At 40.8% G+C, this 20,556-nt stretch overlaps 1 protein-coding gene across 1 annotated transcript in view; it reads right to left on the reverse strand.

Moving 5' to 3' along the window:
• Positions 1–20,556, reverse strand: part of CACNA1E (calcium voltage-gated channel subunit alpha1 E) — an 817,054-nt gene that overhangs the window by 149,526 nt on the left and 646,972 nt on the right. Inside the window, exon 6 of the mRNA XM_073571345.1 lies at positions 391–494. Within this exon, the coding sequence (XP_073427446.1) occupies positions 391–494 (104 nt within the window). The remainder of the gene's footprint in view (positions 1–390; positions 495–20,556) is intronic.

A 20,556-nucleotide genomic window follows, 5' to 3' on the forward strand; every position in this document is an offset into this window, starting at 1 on the left:
AGAAGAGGGAGTTCCTCGGGCCTCAGTAATGAAGGGGAAAATGAACTCACAACAGACAGGACTGTCCCCCGATTAGGTACACCTTGTCATGTGGGATCGCTTTTACACTTTTTTTTTTAAATCAAAATAGGGTTAACTAAGTACCTTATATTATTTCCATGTATTATTACTATTTACTTACTACAGGAATATGATCCTTTTTGGGGGCTTTTTTCTTGAGTTTTGATTATTAAGCACCAACCTCCAGTAGTCCAAAACCTTGAGGGGTTAATGTACATTTTTTTTGTCTCAAACACGCATTTTTACATTTACCAATAACATTTTGTCTATGTTCCATCATACATAGTGAAAAATACTAACATGGCTTCACATTAATAAAGGTAAACTTACTTGGGATTCCAGAGACCAGTTTTAGTGGCCGGAGAACACGCACTGCCCGCAAGGTGCGCAGGTCTACGTGAGTATTGAAGTGAGTACCGGCTGTGGCCAAAATGCTGCAATAGAAACAGAAAGGTTTAAGGTGTTGTGCTAGTTGTGGCAAAAATACGTAAATGCTTGGCATTCCCATAAAACGAAAACCTAAATCCGCCTGTGAATATATGGTATAGTCACGGTGTGGTGTTATCTTCCGGTCTAGTGTGGGTGAAACGCTGAACACCTCGAACATAAAAGGCTCCTTCTACATTAGCACATCTGTACAGTGTCCAGATCTGACCTGGTGGTTGCAGAACGTCCAATGCCACCATCTATGATGTTCCATATGGTGCCACAACCATTGCTCATTTAATAACCCTAGGTTTAATGTTATATCCTGTGGAAATCTTATGCTGTATAAAGGTGATATGCCCAATGAGATCACCTTTTGTGCTGTTTACTTCTGCATTATAGTCACAGCATTGTGCACATGTATATGTTTTCACTTTATCTCTGCTATGTTTAGTGCACTGGACATCTTTTGAGTCCATCCTTACAATGGCCAATCAAACCTGATACATTGGGTATGACTGTACCCAATAAATGGCCCCAAGTAGAAATATGGATGCAAGATAAAGTTCCAGTTCTTAACTACTTAGGAAGAGTAACCATTTTGCTTCTAAGGGGAGATTGTGTTGTGTAGGCTTTGTTCACATCTCTTTTTCCAGATACATTCGATGCTTAGAACATACAGCACTGCCCTTCACCTCTCCAAACAAACCTATTTCAACACCCTCATCACCTCACTGTCCAATAACCTGAAACGTCTCTTTGACACTTTTCATTCTCTACTCAACCCACGAGTACAGGCCCCAACCACGGAGCTCCGAGCTGACGATCTGGCCAATTACTTCAAAGAAAAAATTGACCAGATCCGACAGGGAATTATCTCCCAATCACCTCATACCATGCACTGTCCTCCCTCCCCCACTGCATTTGGCTCACTCTCTGATTTTGAACCAGTCACAGAAGAAGTAAGCAGGCTCCTTGCATCTTCTCGCCCAACCACTTGCATCAGTGACCCATTTCTGTCACATCTCCTTCAGTCCCTTTTCCCTGCTGTCACCCCTCACCTAACTAAAATATTTAACCTCTCTCTGTCTTCTGGTATCTTTCCCTCCTCATTTAAGCAAGCCATCATACATCCACTACTTAAAAAACCATCCCTCAACCAAAACTGTGCCGCTAACTATAGACCTTGAAAAATGAGGATGAATGAACTCATGGAGATCAACATCCAACACTGCGGAGACACCATCACATGTTTCTCAACGCAGTGATTCTAGAGCAAAGCCCCCAATCCCTTATGGGAAATATGTAAAATACACAAAACACAAGCCGCGGAGACACCATCACATGTTTCTCAATGCAAGCAAAGACCTGGCTAGTCATTGCTTGCGTTGAGAAACGTGATGGTGTCTCCGCGGCTTGTGTTTTGCTAACTATAGACCTGTCTCTAATCTTCCCTTCATCTCTAAACTCCTGGAACGCCAGGTCCACTCCCGTCTTATCCGCTACTCCTCTGATAATTCTCTTCTCGACCCTCTCCAATCCGGTTTCCGCTCCTTACACTCTACTAAAACTGCCCTCACTAAAGTCTCTAATGATCTACTAACAGCTAAATCAAATGGTCATTACTCCATGCTAATTCTCTTGGATCTCTCTGCAGCATTCGACACTGTGGATCATCAGCTCCTCCTCACTATGCTCCATTCCATTGGTCTCAAAGACACCATTCTCTCCTGGTTCTCCTCCTATCTCTCTGACCGCTCCTTTACTGTATCTTTTGCCGGTTCCTCCTCCTCTCACCTTTCCCTTACTGTTGGGGTTCCTCAAGAATCGGTTCTAGGCCCCCTCCTCGTCTCCTTGTACACTGCCCCTATTGGTCAAACAATCAGTAGATTTGGTTTCCAGTACCATCTCTATGCTGATGACACCCAATTATACGCTTCTTCTCCTGACATCACGCCAGCCTTTCTAGAAAACACCGGCAATTGTCTAAACACTGTGTCTAACATCATGTCCTCACTATATCTGAAACTGAACCTGTCAAAGACTGAACTCCTTGTGTTTCCTCCCTCTACTAATGTACCTATACCCGACATTGCCATTTCTGTGTGTGGCTCCACTATTACTCCCCAGCAACATGCCCGCTGTCTTGGGGTCATACTTGATTCCGAGCTTTCCTTTGCCCCCCACATTCGATCACTGGCTTGCTCTTGTCATCTACACCTCAAAAACATTTCTAGAATTTGACCTTTTCTTACTTTTGAGTCTGCAAAAACTCTTACTGCTTCTCTTATTCATTCTCGTCTATTGTAATTCCCTTCTAATCGGTCTCCCTCTTACCAAACTGTCCCCTCTCCAATCTGTCTTGAATGCTGCAGCCAGGATCATATTCCTCACCAATCGTTACACTGATGCCTCTACCTTGTGCCAGTCATTACACTGGCTACCCATCCACTCCAGAATTCAGTATATACTTATTACCCTCACCCACAAAGCCCTCCATGGCTCAGCACCACCCTACATCTCCTCCCTTGTTTCAGTATACCACCCTACCCGCGCCCTCCGTTCTGCTGATGACCTGAGGTTAGCATCCTCAATAATCAGAACCTCCCACTCTGTCTCCAAGACTTTACACGTGCTGCACCAATTCTTTGGAATGCACTTCCCAGGTCAATATGATTAGTCCCCAATCCCCACAATTTTAAGCGTGCCCTGAAAATGCATTTATTCAGACTGGCCTATCGCCTCAACACATTAAACTAATCTACCCCTGTGTGGCACAGCCAAAATTTTTACCATAACTAGGTTCCCTGCATCATGTTCCCACATGCTTTATGCAAACATTAGCCCTCTGTGTCTGTACTGTTACACACGTAACATAATGGCTGGTCCATACAATCAGGGGAACTGTTACCACCCACCTTTCGTGTCTACCTCTTTCCTCATAGACTGTAAGCTTGCGAGCAGGGCCCTCATTCCTCTTGGTATTTGTTGTAATCTATGTGATTATTGTTATGCTGTAATGTCTATTGTCTGTATAAATCCCCTCAGAAAATGTAAAGTGCTGCGGAATATGTCGGCGCTATAGAAATAAAATTTATTATTATTATTATTGTAACAGGGAGACCAATTAATAGAGCGTTGCAGTAGTCCAGGCGGGAGTGGATCAAGGCAACAGTAAGGGCTTTTGTTTCCATGGTGAGAAAAGGGCGGATTCTAGAGATGTTCTTTAGGTGTAAGCGGCAATAGCGGGCAAGAGATTGTATATGGGATGTGAAGGAGAGATTGGTGTCAAACATAACACCCAGACAGCACGCCTGCTGCCGAAGTGTTATTATGGTGCCACTCACGGAGAGGGAAATATCAGGTTTAGGGAGGCTAGTAGATGGCGGGAGCAGAAGAAGTTCAGTTTTGGAGGGGTTGAGTTTCAGATAGAGAGCGGACATGATGTTGGAGACTGTGGACAGTTCTCCAAATTCATTGCACCTCCTTCAAGCTCCTGTGTCCATGTCAAAACAGGAAAAAGTGCTGCAGTAAGCAGATCTCCAATCTCAGTGCAAAAAATGTACTTGGCTCTGTGATAATATTTTTTTTTCTTGACCTTTTACATAGAGAAGAACAGCAAACTATGTGTTCTTTACAGTGAAAAAAACAAAAGTTGACGCACACTAATTGGTTTCTCTGTTCAACCTTCTACTTTCGATTATTTAAAATTCTACACTTTATTGCCATAATTAGACTTTATGGATTACAAGATGAAAGTTTCTTGTATAGTGTTGAATATACATAAATAAAATATATATGTATCTATCAGAGGTGAATACCTGATAGACATTTCAATAGAGCATTTAAAAAACAGCTGAAAGGATCCTGGCAATTCAGGAAACACAAAATTGGGCTATTGTTCAACTAATTTCTTTAATTATAGGCCAGAGTTTAATTCCTACTGTGATTCCACCAAACTCCGCAATTAGCAATCTAAAACGTTGTTCTCAAGCCAACTGATCCATCTACTTGACAATGGCCATTAGTAAACTTGTGTAGTGTAACAACTACTTACCTAATAATCGAGAGAGATATATTGTAACAATAGCAACTTCTCAGTATTCAACAAATGAACACAAATCACTGCTTATAAGTTGTAAAATCAATATTTACACTTAAAAAAGAAAAAAAACAAAACAAAAAGTAACAAATAATAAAAACTATAATTTACAAAATGTAGTTCAGATATGGTAGGTTGTAGGGATAATCGTTTTCTGGCAGCGATTCAGATACACTGGCACCAGGTTCTTTGTCAAATGGAGTCAGGATTATTAAGCATCAAACCATCATGGAAATCAAATGAAAACAGAAGAGGAGAACAAACTCAGTTCCTTCTCTGGGTAGGCAGATTAAGCATGGGGTTTCTTACCCTTGCAACGATGCAGGCCTTCCTCCTCTCTCAGTCTGATTAGCACCCAGATCAAATGCCTCTCTAACGCCACTCATACCTGAGCCATTTAGAAGCCTTTTACTGAAGCTGCAAAGGCTGAACTAGCGATATGGGAGCAGTGAGTCCACCCCGTCTCTTCAGTCACTCCTAAATCCCAAACCCAAAGTCCAATCCCAACAAAAAAAAAAATCTCAGCAACTTAATGTTACTGGAGCCTTCTTTTCTGGGATGTAAAAGTTTGGGCACCCTGGTCAAAATTACTGATATTGTGAACAGTTAAGCAAGTTGAAGATGAAATGATCTCTAAAAGGCCTAAAGTTAAAGATGACACATTTCCTTTCTGTTTTAGGAAAACAAAAATATTTTCATCTTTTACATTTTAAAAACTACAGAAATGAAAATGGTTAAATGCTTGGGCACCCTTCATGAATAGTACCTAGTAACACCCCCTTTGCAAAATATCACGGCTTATAAACCCTTTTTGTAGCCAGACAAGAGTCTTTCAATTCCTGTTTGAGGGATTCTTCCTTGGAGAAGTCTTCCAGTTCTGTGAGATTCCCAGGGTCGTCTTGCATCCTCTGCTATTTTGAGGTCTAGCCACAGATTTTAAATGATGTTCAGATCAGGGGACTGTGAGGGCCATTGTGAAACCTTCAGCTTGCTCCTTTTGATGTTGTCTATTGTGGATTTTCCCGTGTGTCTTGGATCTTTATCCATTTGTAGAAGCCATCCTCTTTTCAACTTCAGCTTTTTTACACATGGTGTTATATCCGCATTAAGAATTTGTTGAAATTTCATTGAATCCATTTTTAACTCAACCTGTGAAATGTTCCCAGTGTCATTGGCTGCAACAGAACCACGAAGCATGATTGATCCCTCCCCATACTTAATGGTTTGTGAGATGTATTTTCCCTGAAATTCTGTGCCCCTTTTTTCTCCACACATTCCTTTGATCATTGTGGCCAAAGAGTTCTATTGTAAACACATTTTTCCACAGGAATTGTTTCCAAAATGCATCAGGCTTCTTAGATGTTCTTTTCATACTTCTGACTGAATTTTATTGTGAGAAACCAGGAGAGGTTTTCTTTTGATGACTCTTCCATGAAGGCCATATTTGTGCAGGTGTCTCTGAATAGTAGAACAAAGTACACAACTCCAAAGTTAAATCTTTCTGAAGGTATTTTGCAGTCAAGTGGGGATTCTGATTTGGCTCTAGCAATCCTACGAGCAGCTCTCACTTAAATTTTGCTTGGTCTTCCAGATCTTATCTTGATTTCATCTGTTCCTGGTAACTGCCATTTCTTCATTACATTTCAAACTGGGGAAAGGTCAACTTGAAAACGCTTTGCTGTCTTTTTATAGCCTTCTCCTGCTTTGTGGGCCTCCACCATTTTCATTTTCAGAGAGCTAGGCAGCTGCTTAAAAGAGCCCATGGCTGCTGTTTTTGGCACAAGGTTAGAGGAGGCGGGATTTTAATAAAGCTTGGAAATTTGCATACTATGTGCACACGTTGCAGATTTGGCTGCAGAATTTTCTGCACAGAATCTGCACCTCTTGGCAGAAAATGCAGATGCATTTTTTGATGCGTTTTTGATGCGGATTTGTATGTGTTTTTGTAAGCTAAATAAAGATATGTTATTTAACAACAAAAAAAAGATTTGTGATGTCATTTCTTGTCCAACCTCTTTTGCATTTGTCCAACCCATACTCCATTACACACAGATAGATAATAGATAGATAAATAGCTAGATAGATAGATATGAGATAGATAGATAGATAGATATGGGATAGATAGATAGATAGATAGATAGATGTGGGATAGATAGATAGATAGATAGATAGATAGATAGATAAAAGGAAAAAAATAGGCAGCACTCAAATTAAATGTGAAAAAAGTGGATACTTTACTGATCCTCAGATGGCAACGTTTCAACGGTGACCCGTCTTTGTCAAAGACGGGTCACCGTTGAAACGTTGCCATCTGAGGATCAGTAAAGTATCCACTTTTTCACATTTAATTTGAGTGCTGCCTATTTTATTTCCTTTTTTTCCTTTTGTCATTTTGGCTGTTTGGACACTGCTGAATAGGTTTTTCACCTGCTGTATTATTTTGGTAGTGCTGCCCTTTTTTCTTGATTTAGATAGATAGATAGATAGATATGGGATAGATAGATAGATAGATAGATAGATATGGGATAGATAGATAGATAGATAGATAGATAGATAGATAAAATGGTAAATAGTTAAAGACACACACACAAAATCTGCATGCAATATGTTCAATTTAAAAGAAAAAATGACATGGGCTCCCGCGCAATTTTCTGCGCCAGAGAGGGAAATCCGACGGCTGGGGCCAATATTTCTAGCCTGGGAAGAGGTTAATACCCATGGAGCTTCCCAGACTATGAATATCAGCCTGCAGATAGCCTTTACTGGCTATTAAAATAGGGTGACCCCCAAAATAAAATGATGTGGGGTCCCCCTATAATTAATGGCCAAAAAGGCTACACAGGCAGCTGCGGGCTGATACTCATAGCCTAGGAAGGGGCCATGGATATTCCCCCCCCGGCTAAAAGTACCAGCTCCCAGCCGCCCCAGAATTGGCGCAACTGTACGATGTGCCAATTCCGGCACTTAGCCCCTCTGTTCCCACTGCTGTGTAGTGGTGGCATATGGGGTAATAAGGGGATAATGTCACCTTGCTATTGTAAGGTGACATTAAGCCCGGTTAATAATGGAGAGGCATCAATACGACTATCAATTATTAATCTTATAGTAAGAAAGGGTTAAAAACACACAGACATGCAAGAATAAAGTATTTTAATTAAATAAAACATGACACAGTTTTTCATAATTTTTATTTCACGCCTAATTCATTTGAAGCCATCGATCACCTGCAAAAAAATTAAAAAAAACAAACCAACGGTATACTCCCTGATCCGACGTAGTCCCTCTTTAATAACAAGTGTCCCATGATGAAATCCCCTATAGAGCTGTCACATCAGCACATGTGACCGCTTTATAGGCCTCCGATGACACACTGACTGGAGATAACCCTCACACAGTATATCATCGGAGTTAAGCCTCTCGTTTTATGGCACTACAGCATGAGAAAATTCTCACTCTGTAGTGCCACAAAGTGACTGGATGAACTCCGGTGACCTGTCGGCGGCGGAGTGATACAATGTAGACGATTATCTCCATCACTGTATCACCGGAGCCTCTGGAGAGCGGTCGCATCTGCTGATGTAACAGCTCTCCATGGGAGATTGCAGTGGGACAATCGTTATTATATGGACTATGTGGGACACAGGAAGTATAATGTTTGTTTATTTTTTTAATTTTTTTTCAGGTGAGCGAGGGCTTCGGGGATTAGATGTATATGGTAAGTATGGACTATATATGTGTGTATGTGTTTTTTTTTACATTCAACACATTAGCCAAATTATGGGATGACTACTTTCCCATCATTGGCTAATGGTGTCACTGTAGCAAGCATAGCCGGATGGGACTAGTAGTCCCATGGGACGATGCCTGCCTACATACAGACCCGCACTCACACACACACAGCCCCGCAGACCCACAAACAGCCCCGCAGACCCCCGCACACAGACACAGATTCACGCAGACACCGGCACACACACTACATGCAGACCCGTAGATCTTTTTTACACCTGCAGTTTTGTTGCGGATGTGCCTGACTCAATGCAAGTCAATGGGGGCAGAAATGCTGCAGATCTGCACAAAGAATTGACATGCTGCAGATTATAAAACGCTGTGAATCCTTGCATTTTTTTCCACAGCATGTGCACAACAAAACTCCATTTCCCATAGGGTAACATTGGCTGTGCACTACACTGCAGATTTGATGCAAATCCATGCGGCCAAAAATGCTGCGGATCCGCATCTAAATCCGCAATGTGTGCACACAGCCTTAGAGTTGCAGAGACATAAAAAGTCGATTTATGTAATATGCTTAATTTGAGGACTTTCTTTCTACCTTATCAGGCACAAAAAGGGGGTTTTCACCTTTTTTAGGTAGTTATATTGCTGCATGCTACATATGAGGACGGAGTGCTGGGTTGTAGTGCTGCTTTTTTGGTGTCCACAAGGTTTCATGAGAAATCTAATTACCAATTATACTTTTTTGAACAAAATAATGCAATCACATTTCAGGATGTGGAGATTATTAAGTATTAATAACTTAAAATGCAGCATTTTTAAAAAAAAATAAATCATATTGGTAAAAAAAAAAGCTTGTGATTGTCCTCTGCCTAATGCCAACAGTGCCAGAAGCTTTTCTTATTAAAGATATATTAGCATCCATACATAATTACCAACTAAAGATGGACCCTGGTCCAGTGGCCATGTCATCAGCCCCTGAAAACTGCTTCATACCTGCCAGTATACCTGGCGCCTCTTTCAGTTAGCCTGATGCAACATCATATGAGTATCACGGGCCATACCTACAATTCAGAAAAGGCACCAGGGATGGTGGCAGGTAGAAGGCGGTTGACGCGGCTCCTGTCCGGTGGCCATGGACTACTGACGTAACTGCCGGACCAGGATCCTGTGAATCAACTTGCTCTTTTCTATTACCAAGAGTCAGGGTTTCTACCTAACTATCTCGCAAATCAGAAAAATGGACATTTGAGGTTTTGAGATCCTCCTAGGTAGAACCAGGTGGGGCTTAACCCACCCAATGATTAATATTTGATTTTTGGTAGGTTTGCCCATAGTATGTAAGGCAGCTGGTACTTTAGTTGCCTATTTTTTCTAGTTGAATTACAGGACGATATTGTTGAATGTGATGTCAAATACATGTCATATGCCGTTAAAGCCAATGCAATTTTGAAAGGAAAGTCTGTCACAGTAGACCAGGGACCTTTTATCACCCTTCATATTCTCATTGGTTAGTGGCTAACAATAATTTCTGTATATTCCATGTACATTTGCTAATGATTGAAGATCATTCATAATCCAGACCCATTGGACAAGCCAGGAATTCTACATCAATAAATTATCTTAAGCAATACAGTACACCCCAATTACAAGTCAACAACAACCAGGATTTCATTAGACGCTTCATACTACAGCGAACCACCGGATTAGAAAAGAAACGTACCCAGCTGTAGCAACAGGAGTTTGGTCCCAGAATAACATTTGGTATTCATTAAATCTCCAAAATTAACGCTTTCACCCCCCACTGGGGACATTGACAATTGGCTAAAGCTACAAAATTCCTGGCATAAACTGCTGTCTCATGAGCATGTGCTTATAACGGGACGGCTTGTCATATTATTTCATTTTAACGGCTTGAGTCCAGGCTGTGAACATGCTAATTATTTTCTTGGCTCTGTCTCAGATGTGACGTCCCGCACTTTAGAGTGCAACATTTGTACCCATAATATCTGATCAACCAAACTCATAATAATAAAAAAAGAAAAGATCAAAATAATATGTATGCTTGCGTAAAAGTATCCTACAATTGTATAGATGTTTTATGACTATTATAGCTAAACTTTCCTTCATCTGGGGCTGTATTATGGCTAAAGCTGTAATATTGGCTATATTTTAGCTATACTTTCCTTTATCTGGGGCTGCATGATAGCTAAAGTTATTGTATGGCTATGTTATAGCTAAATGTTCCCTCATCTGGGCTACTGTATATTACAGTCATTATATGGTTCAATCATAGCTAAACTTTCCTTCTTCCGAGGCTGTATTATAGTTAAAGCCATTATATGACTATGTTATAGCAAAACATTCCCTCATCTGAGACTGTATTATAGCTAAAGTAGATATATGGCTGTATTATAGATAAACTTTACTCCAACTGGGGCTGTATTATAGCTAAAGTAATTATATGGTTGTATCATAGCTAAACTTTCCTTCATCTGGGGCTGTATTATAGCTAAAGTAATTGTATGGCTATATTACAGCTAGACCTTCCTTCATCTGGGGATGTATTATAGTGAAAGTTGGTATATGGCTGTATTATAGCTAGACTTTACATCATCTTGGGCAATGATTCAAGTTGCTTCCTTTGCCTCATATACAAATATAAAATTAGCAAATGACAGAGTGAGTTGTTGGTGCCCCCTGTCCTCCAGCACTTGAGGTACATGGCCATTGGCTACCTATAGGTAAACCTATGATTCGAGAACCATTTTACAGAAAAACATAATTGATGGGAATACCATATGGCTTAATTGTGAAGGGAGTCCAGATCGGCAAAACCAGTTGGGGTCCACTAGTTGCAGCTGTTTTATGGAAACTAAAATTCATTATGGGCGCCTGAGGATTATCAGCGCTATAAAGATTAGTCTCTAATTAGTCAAATACTTTCTTAATCCAAAACATAGAAAAAAATCCAGCAATGCAGAAATAATCCCATTAAATTTATCATTTATTTCATCGTGGTTAAAATAATTTAAAAAATCGCTGTCAGCCATGAATAAGGCATAACCGGCTGAAACTTGAAGGCCAGCTCATAGGATTCTGTATGTTTTGATACCTTATTTTATCCTTGATGGCAGAAGCGTTAAATTTTATGGGATCATAGACTTTTTTTATATATATTTGGGATTGTAAAATCTGCATATCTATACAGATTTCTGTGCAACCTGGGAGTGCTCAACAAACTAGCGGTGAGCTAATCTTACACATATTTATCCTTTTCTTTACTACCGTATATTCTCACCTCTCACTATGTCTACGAAAGGTTGTTTTTTTTGGTCTAATTATTAACGATCCATCAAATTCGGGATAACTGAGAGATCATTATGATCCCCGCTGCTTAAACCCCCCAAATTGCAAGAATGAGGAGTTGAATGGATCAGCAGTTTGCACATGTACCCTGCCACTCCATTCACATCTACCGCACTGAAGAAGATAGCCTACTGTGGCGCACCACCTGGTTACTTTTGTATTTTCAGCACCCTAGACTTTAAATGGAGCAGTCACTGTTTTGCTGCCAGGGTAGAATGAGGACACAAGTTGAGCCGACTCCAATCTATCAGTACTATCCATAACTTGATTAGATTGCGATACCCCTTTAGATTTGTGAATTCTTATTCCTAACGTCACCTATCCGTGTTGTGAAATTATAGAAAAGTACCAGAAACAAGGAAAGAGAGCATGACAGTCCGCATCTCTGAGAGCAAGTAGTGCAACTATATGTTTTAAGCCTTACACGCATTTCAATCAAGTTTGCCATTAGTAAAGAGACAGTAGAAATTGTTTTTAATTTTTTAAAGGGAACCTGTCATGTCGGGAAATACTATTTACATGCAGATAAAGGGTTAATCTGCAGGTAAATATCATTAAAATAATGCCTGCCTTACTCTAAGCACGGTGGGTGGGCAGGCAGCTGCGGGACACACAGACACATACACACATACACGTACTCACACACACACCCCCCACACACACTTCCCTCCTGATGCGACAGCATTGGGCACACTTCTAGTATATCTATATATATAAAATTGAATGTATGTGTGTATCACCAACCAATCACGAAGCATCTTTCATTTCGCCAGAGCTGTTTAAACGAAGCTGAGCTGTGATTGGTTGCTATGAACAACAGTTTTCCAATTCCACGACAACACCTCAGCAGACACTGACATGGTGGGAGAAATCTAGCATTCCAGGAAACATAAGCTCCCAGCCATTGTCTGCCCCCAGAAAGGAGCAGAGAGCACATGACAGAAATGAATCCCCCCTTCCTGCCCATATACCCATCACACATCCTCCATCCCATAGGCACATCTTCCCTCTTAAAGAGATCTCCGGTATGGAAGTCAGGGCAAATCCATCCAGTGCTTTGGTTTTGACCCCAGGCCTCTCTTAAAGAGATCATTGGTATGAAGTTAGGACCGTTCCACTCAGCGCTGTGGTTCTGACCCCAGGGCTCTCTTAAAGGGATCATTGGTATGAAGTTAGGGCAATTCCACTAAACACCCTGGTTCTGACCCCAGGTCCCTCTTAAAGGGATCCCCGGTATGGAAGTTAGGGCAAATCCCTCAGTGCTCTGATTCCACGCAGCATTCTGGTTCTGACCCCAGCCTCTCTTAAAGGGATCATTGGTATGCAAGTCAGGGCAAATCCACTCAACGCTCTGGTTCTGATCCCAGGCTCTCTTAAAGGGATCCCTGGTATGGAAGTCAAGGCAATTGCCTTCAAATGCTCTGGTACTAACCCCAGGCTCTCTTAAAGGGATCTTCAGGATGGAAATTAGGGTAAATCCCTCAGCGCTCTGATTCTGACCCCAGGATTCTATTAAAGAGATCATTGGTATGCAAGTCAGAGCAAATCCACTCAGCACTCTGGTTCTGACCTCAGTCTCTCTTAAAGGGATCATTGGTATGGAAGGTAGGGCAGATCAACTGTGCGCTCTGATTCTGACCCCAGGCCCCTCTTAAAGGGATCCCGGTATGGAATTGAGGGCAAATCCACTCTGCGCTTTGGTACTGACCCCAGGCCTCTCTTAAGGGATCTCCGGTATGGAAGTTAGGGTAAATCCCTCAGCGCTCTGATTCTCACCCCAGGCTTCTATTAAAGGGATCAGTGGTATGAAAGTCAGGACAAATCCACGCTTTGGTTCTGACCCCAGGCTGACGGGATGATGTGGGATATTAGGGGTAGTAGTCCGGTGGCTTTGGCTGATGGGATGATGTGGGATATTAGGGATAGTAGTCCGGTGGCTTTGGCTGATGGAATGATGTAGGATATTAGGGGGAGTAGTTCGGTGGTTCTGGCTGACGGGATGATGTGGGATATTAGTGGTAGACTGGTAGTAGTCCGGTGGCTCGGATGGGATGATGTGAGATATTAGGAGTAGTAGTTCGGTGGCTCTGACGGGATGATGTGGGATATTAGTGGTAGTAGTCCGGAGGCTCTGGCTGACGGGACGATGTGGGATGTTAGGGGTAGTAGTCTGGTAGCTCTGGCTGACGGGATGATGTGGGATATTAGGGGTAGTAGTCCGGTAGCTCTTGCTGACGGGATGATGTGGGATATTATAGTGAATGTGGCTATGCAGAGTGGGTGGGGCTATACACTCAGCTTTACATATATAGATATAATCATTATCATTTGTTATAAATAACCGTAGTTAGTTACTATGCCCGGGCAATGCCGGGCTCTTCAGCTGGTATATATATATATATATATATATACGCATACTTGTTATCATAATTCCTTGGTAGTATTCTGCCTTTCAGTTGCAACCCCTTCTATTGTCTTCTTATCTTCATTATTCCATGTCTCTCATTGGGTTCCCCTTGCTTTCATTGCTCCTTGATTGTAATTATTAATTTTTAGCTTTTATTTTTATTGTTACTTTATGTATCTCAATAAAATATTTATTGCTTATATACATTTATTTGATTTCTGATTATTATGGAGTACCATGTATATGATATTTTAGACTTGTTCTGTGTGAAATGACTATGAAATCAGTCGTTTACATACCTAGAGCTAAGCATGTGTCTACTTCAGAGGTCCCCAGACTCCCCAACCTTTCTGACTTTGAGAACCACATTCATCTTAGAGAGAGGGTCGAGAGCCACATTCAGCACAGAGAGGGTCACGAGTCACATCCAGCTCCCACCCCCTTCAAAGTAGTGTCAACCAAAGCCCCCATTACAGGTATAATGATAACCAAGGCTTTTCCACAGAAATCACTCCAAAGCAGTACACTGAGATCCAGGGGTTCCCACAATACCCCAATTCAGTATTCTCCCATCAAGGACTCCCAACACACTGTCACATCCAGCTTTGAGCACCTCCTCTAACAGGTAGTATAATCCTCCAGCGTACCATACCTAAAACATCTCTAAACCCCTAAGGCCAGTATATGTGCATCCAGAACTGCTCTTCTCTGCAGGGCTACTCACAAAATTCACCATTTTGAGATGTGCTCTTCATACCTGTTTGCTAGACCTGGAGCTAATGCACCAAGCCGGCCGACAGCCGCGAGCCACAATTCATGGGACTGCATGATCTCATTTTTATGCTTCAGTGAATACTTTTTCATGTGTCCTAGCACCCAACATTTTTGAATGTGAAATTTGCTTTACATAAAAAAAAATTCAAGTTGGGGTTTAACACATAATTACCAACCAGACACTTTTTATTAGGTCAAATGAAGGACACTTAAAGTCGGACAGAGGAATTTGGGCCAGAATGTAGGCCTGACACTTGAGAGGTAAAGTATGCTACAGTATTGCGCTATAGGACTTTGTCTGAACTTGTCTGCGTGCATGAAACCTCACATATTATCTTGGACAAAAGAAAAAGGGATTTGACAAAGTCAGCCCTTCTACAATGGTAATCCAATGAATGGGTTGTCATGCATAAATAAAATTGACAGAAGGAATATGATAGAAGACAATAGGATTATATGACAAAGCCAAAGCAATGGTTATGTGGAACATTTGGCAGATGCAAAGAAAATTCATAAAACATTATTTGGCATTAAAGGAGCTGTCCAGTAAGAAACAATAGCAGTAGAAGTGCTTTAAAAATAAATATTCACCTCTTTAATTCTCCAATGATGCTCTCTGTTTTTTATTGCAACTGCCTGCATGTGACTGACTGGTGTAGCCAATTATTGACCTCAGTAGTTGGCACTGAGCTATGATGGCACAAGTAAAAAGGTTTCACACATCGGACATTCGTACTCTGTTTATGGAATGCAATGTTTGGTCCGGCCATGGGTCTCTTGTCTGGATCTCAACAACCTCATAGGCATTTATGAGGCTGTTGAGTTTGGATTCAAGAGACCTTTGTTTGGCCCAAACACCAGGGTCCCTACTGACCATGAATGTCAGACGTGGGAAGCTGGACTAAGCAAATGCTTACTGTAACCAATGAAAAGTCAAGTGATGGCAGCTTGCATCTGAAGACCTCGGTGTCATAGCGGGGGGACGGATGGAGCATCTGAGTGCAATCAGCATGGAACTGGAGAGGAGAGTAGAGTTTTTCTTTTGTGTTATACCTTTTGCTTCTGTTTTAATTATTTGTTGTTTTTTTAACCAATCTAGTTAATTTTTGAATATATATACTGTACATTAAACAGAAAAATGGAAAAAATGGCATCACTTATCCCAGATCCAGATTTTCCAGTTTACTGTTGCTTCTACAGTCATATATTTTACTTCTATATCCCACTTGTCACTATACTGAACAGACCCATGAGGACTGAACCTATTAAATACAAGATGAGAATCTCTACAATGTTTCCCCTATAGAGTAAATATAGTGTGGTTCACAGTCCTCCAGATATTGCTCTGTGTAGACGCTTATCGTATTCTACATTGATGATGGACAGTGAATAACTGAACCCCAAAGTATGGTCTGATCATAAATTACCATTGTTCTGTGCTAAGATGGCAGCAAAGTCTAATCCAGTCTGGAACGTGGATTCTAGTGTTTTAACTATCCGGGAACTGCTCATTAAAATTAAGTCAACGTGATGAACTGCGGCCATTGGGTAAAATTTTCTGTAGACTATATAAAATGAGGAGAGCACAGGAGGAAGAAATAAGTTCAGGATGGAAGATGTGCTTATATATTAATTAATGAATACAGCAGAACCCTGCAGCTCACATCCAGCCTATATTACTGGTATAAATGCTCTCAGAAGAAAAACAATCTTAAAGTGAATCTGTCAGTAGGATTTTGACAAGTAAACTACAGGCATTGTCATGTTGCCACTATTAAACAGATTAAAATGATACCTAGTGTGAAGAAATCTGTCTTGTAGGTCTTGTGTAATCAGTGTTAGAAATTAATGAGATGTCCATGCTCTGGGGCAGGACTGTAGGCAGTCTTATCTTCTTGTTGTAAGCCAGAAAAAACAAGGAAAGACCTGCCCACAGGCTGCTCCGAAGCACAAACATGTTAGTCATCATAGAGACACAGAGAGAGGCAGACTCTTTGCCTGTGGGCAGATCTTTCCTTGGTTTCTCTGGCTCAGAGCAGGAAGATAAGACTCTGCCTACAGTCCCACCCTGTCGCACAGACATATTCTGACACTGATTACACAAGAACTACAAAATAGATTTCTTCATCCCAGGTATCATTTTAATCAGCTTAACAGTGACAACATGACAATGCCTGTAGTTTACTTAGCAACATCCTGCTGACAGGTTCACTTTAAACTGGGATCAGGTCGCAAACTGCCTATCAGGATGTCTGAAAATAATAAAATAAGTAAAGGTTAGCAGTAACATATGTAAAAATAGTTTTTTTTTTACCAATCAAAGATGTTTAAAGCCTCTAAGGCCAATGTTTAATCAACAAGACATGAGTCCTAAAATGAATATCCATTCAGGAAAATGGGTATCTGCTTTGACCAACCTTGGACCTGTGGCTACAGTAGATCAGATCATTCATTTCATAATGCCTTCAAGAGATCCTCCAGCCCTGATCAAACATAAACGAAAATCTAAAGTCTGGTGCTCAGCACACTAATACTGAGATTTTTGTAAGATCCATTTTTGAGCTACAAATGGCTCCAGGATCCACTAGTTTCAAACAACACCTTTGTCCAACAGTTGGGTTTCCCAATATTCGGAGGCCCAAACCATCTTTATAAAGGCAATTTTTTTTTATCCTATCAATTTTTTTGAAATAATCTTCACACCTCTGTAAATTTACATAACACAACCATCACATATTCCCATAATCTCCTCTTTACCGCTCCAATTACTTATCTTCTACTCGTCACATTTTTTATTTTAATTATTTTCCATGAGATTCCTTCCATTTTCAATCTTGTCGCCTTTAAAATTATAAAATAAGTGGTAAGTGTCCACCGCAGAACAATGAAAGATAATAATAATTGTAGTTAACTATAATTAATGTAATAATACAAATAATAATAATCATAATAATCATAAATAATAATACTAAACATAAACAATAATAACACCAACATGTTAGAAAATAAATACACTGTATGATGAAGGGATGCATCATTTAAAAAGGCAGAAACTTTGTGAATCTTCCAAAGCTGCAATTTGTGCCATTACGTTATTTTAAGGCTGCATGAAACCATTTTCCTGTTAATCTAAATTGTTTGGAAGTAAAGTAATAAGCTCTAATGGATGATCATCGCTGATGTATTTTGTCTGCAATCATTTCAGATCTCCCAAGTCCATTATCTATCACTTGGTGAATAATTGCATGAACACTACTGGTATGTTCTCACATTTGCGACCAACACATTTATGACTGTAAACAAATGCACATCAGGATGGGAAGGAGGGGGTTAATAATAATGATAATTATGATAATAAAACCTCTCTTTTCATACTGTACTTCCATTCACATGTTTCCTTTGACTGAAGGTGACTGGTGGTAACCCATACATTTTGCACTCCTGGCATATGGCACATAAATCATTAACAAAGAATTTTAATGAATTATTCATTCAAACCAAAGACTCAACACTTTACTAATTGTCCTGGAAAAAAGGGAGAAATGTATGCTTTTTATCTGGAGGAGGAGGGAATCTGGTTGAGAAATGTAGTGGTTAATTACGTCATTCCCAGCAAGGTGCTCCAGCTCCGATCATGACTTCTGATAATTACAATATATCATAGACTTTGTCTCTAACGTTGCAGTGACAAAGCTGTGCACCTTCACCTGTTGTCGAGCCAGAATACTGGATGCTGCCCATGGGCAATATTAGTGCAATTCTGTAGATAAAAAATAAACTCTAATTATAATTTTAAGAAGCTGGCATATGATCTAGCCTCTAAAAAATTACTGAAAAGTGTCGCGAGGTGTCCTCCTTCTGTCTAACTTCCTGTCTGCTGCCTGTTGTCAAGTGTAATCCATATCTACTAACAGAGAAGCGGAGACAGATTACAGGAAGTGGGAATGAGTCTTTGATTCTCTGCTTCGGCTCTTTTGTCTGTAAAAGTGTATAAAATGCTATTTTCAGTTCTCAGAATAGAAGGTAATTGAAAATGCCAGAGCTGTTACGGATCTGCAATACGGGACTAGGGTAGAAGGGGGAAAACTGACCCTGCACTGTGACTAGGCTGATACCCTACGATGGAGTGGGCGCCCCATTCCTTGTGAATAGACCCACCGACGATCCTAGGTTAATCTCAAGCGAAGACGTATAGATGGGGGAGGAGGGATCCCTGAAAGATCTAAGCACTGGGTACAAAAATGGGTCACCTCCTAATAGAAAACACAGAGAAGGCTGCAGAAACCAACAGAATACAGAAACAAAGACTTGTAGAACCAGAGGTCCCAGCAATGCACAAACTACACACACAGCAGGCAAAGCACAGCACCAAGCCAGAACTCAAGCGGATTAACACTGTTGTCCAGCAAGGACTGGGAGGCAGGTGCTGGGTAATAAAGAGTGATACCATCATCTGACCCAAGACAAACCCAGCACCAGAGGAAAAGACCAGCAGCCAGAAAACCACAAGAAAATGGCGGATAGTCACAAACTAAACAGATTCTAACAAGAGCAATGCATGCTGGGAGGTGAGAGAAAGGATGTTCCAGCTCTTCTAGTACTGGCAGAATACTGATGAAGAGAGCCCACCTACTCAAAATGTATGGATGGTACGTAAAAGAGCATGACAATGGAGGCGATTGCTGGAAATATTAGACTGATAAATGTAACAAAAGCAATTTTCATTTGTTGTGGGTGGAAAAGAAGGCAAGTAGACCTTGATTTTGTTTCATTTTTATAATGTTTTTGACATGCAATATTTTTGGAAAAATGCCAGAAGTATTTGTTGACTAAAATGGAGAGTTGTGTCCCTGAAGTTGCGTCTGGCTCTCCAGTTCTCCTCATTCATAAAAACCTATAAGCCTCTTTCCAGCTAATGAGAACAGAGGAGAGTTGAACACATTCAAAGGAGGCACAGTGCTTCGGTCCCTTCATTTTAGCAATTGTGGGGGTCTCAGCACCTGGAAAATGTTTAGACATGTCAAGATGAGTTTAAAAGAATAAAGTTTTACTGAGCCAACTGTGCTAATCTACGTCGGTGCCTGTGCCAAAAAAAATCCCAGAAAGTTGTGAATGCTCTAAGCGTTTATATACCTCCCTTTTAACTTCTGCATTTTTATGAGAACATCAAGAAATTGCTATTGATAGAATCACAGAATGGTAGAGTTGGAAGGGACCTCCAGGGTCATCGTGTCCAACCCCGATCAACGCAGGATTCACTAAACCATCTCAGACAGATGTCTGCTCAGCCTCTGTTTGAAGACTTCCATTGATGGAGAACTCACCACCTCTCGTGGCAGCCTGTTCCACTCATTGATCACCCTCACTGTCAATGATGGACCACCATCCAGCAAATAAGAGTGCTTTAATATAAGTAACAAGACTGCCATGGCACTAAACTGTAAATAATTGTGTAAAAATGCACATATAAACATATTACACAATGTTTTCAGAGCAAAAACGTGTGTGTGATTGGTTATGTCGGATTAATACTAGAGATCAGAAATGCTGTGTGAATTCTAAATGCTCTGTCCCTGGTGCTGAATTCGTAATGCTCTGTACATTGTTCTGAAGAAGACTTGAAATAGAGGCATCTAGTATGAGGAAAGAGGCTTTATTTACCAATTTATGTCCGCATCTCCATTAA

Source organism: Dendrobates tinctorius, unplaced genomic scaffold (genome assembly GCF_039654945.1).
Source record: "Dendrobates tinctorius isolate UK_male_01 unplaced genomic scaffold, ASM3965494v1 ptg000029l, whole genome shotgun sequence".
In the NCBI taxonomy this organism is placed as follows: Eukaryota; Metazoa; Chordata; class Amphibia; order Anura; family Dendrobatidae; genus Dendrobates; species Dendrobates tinctorius.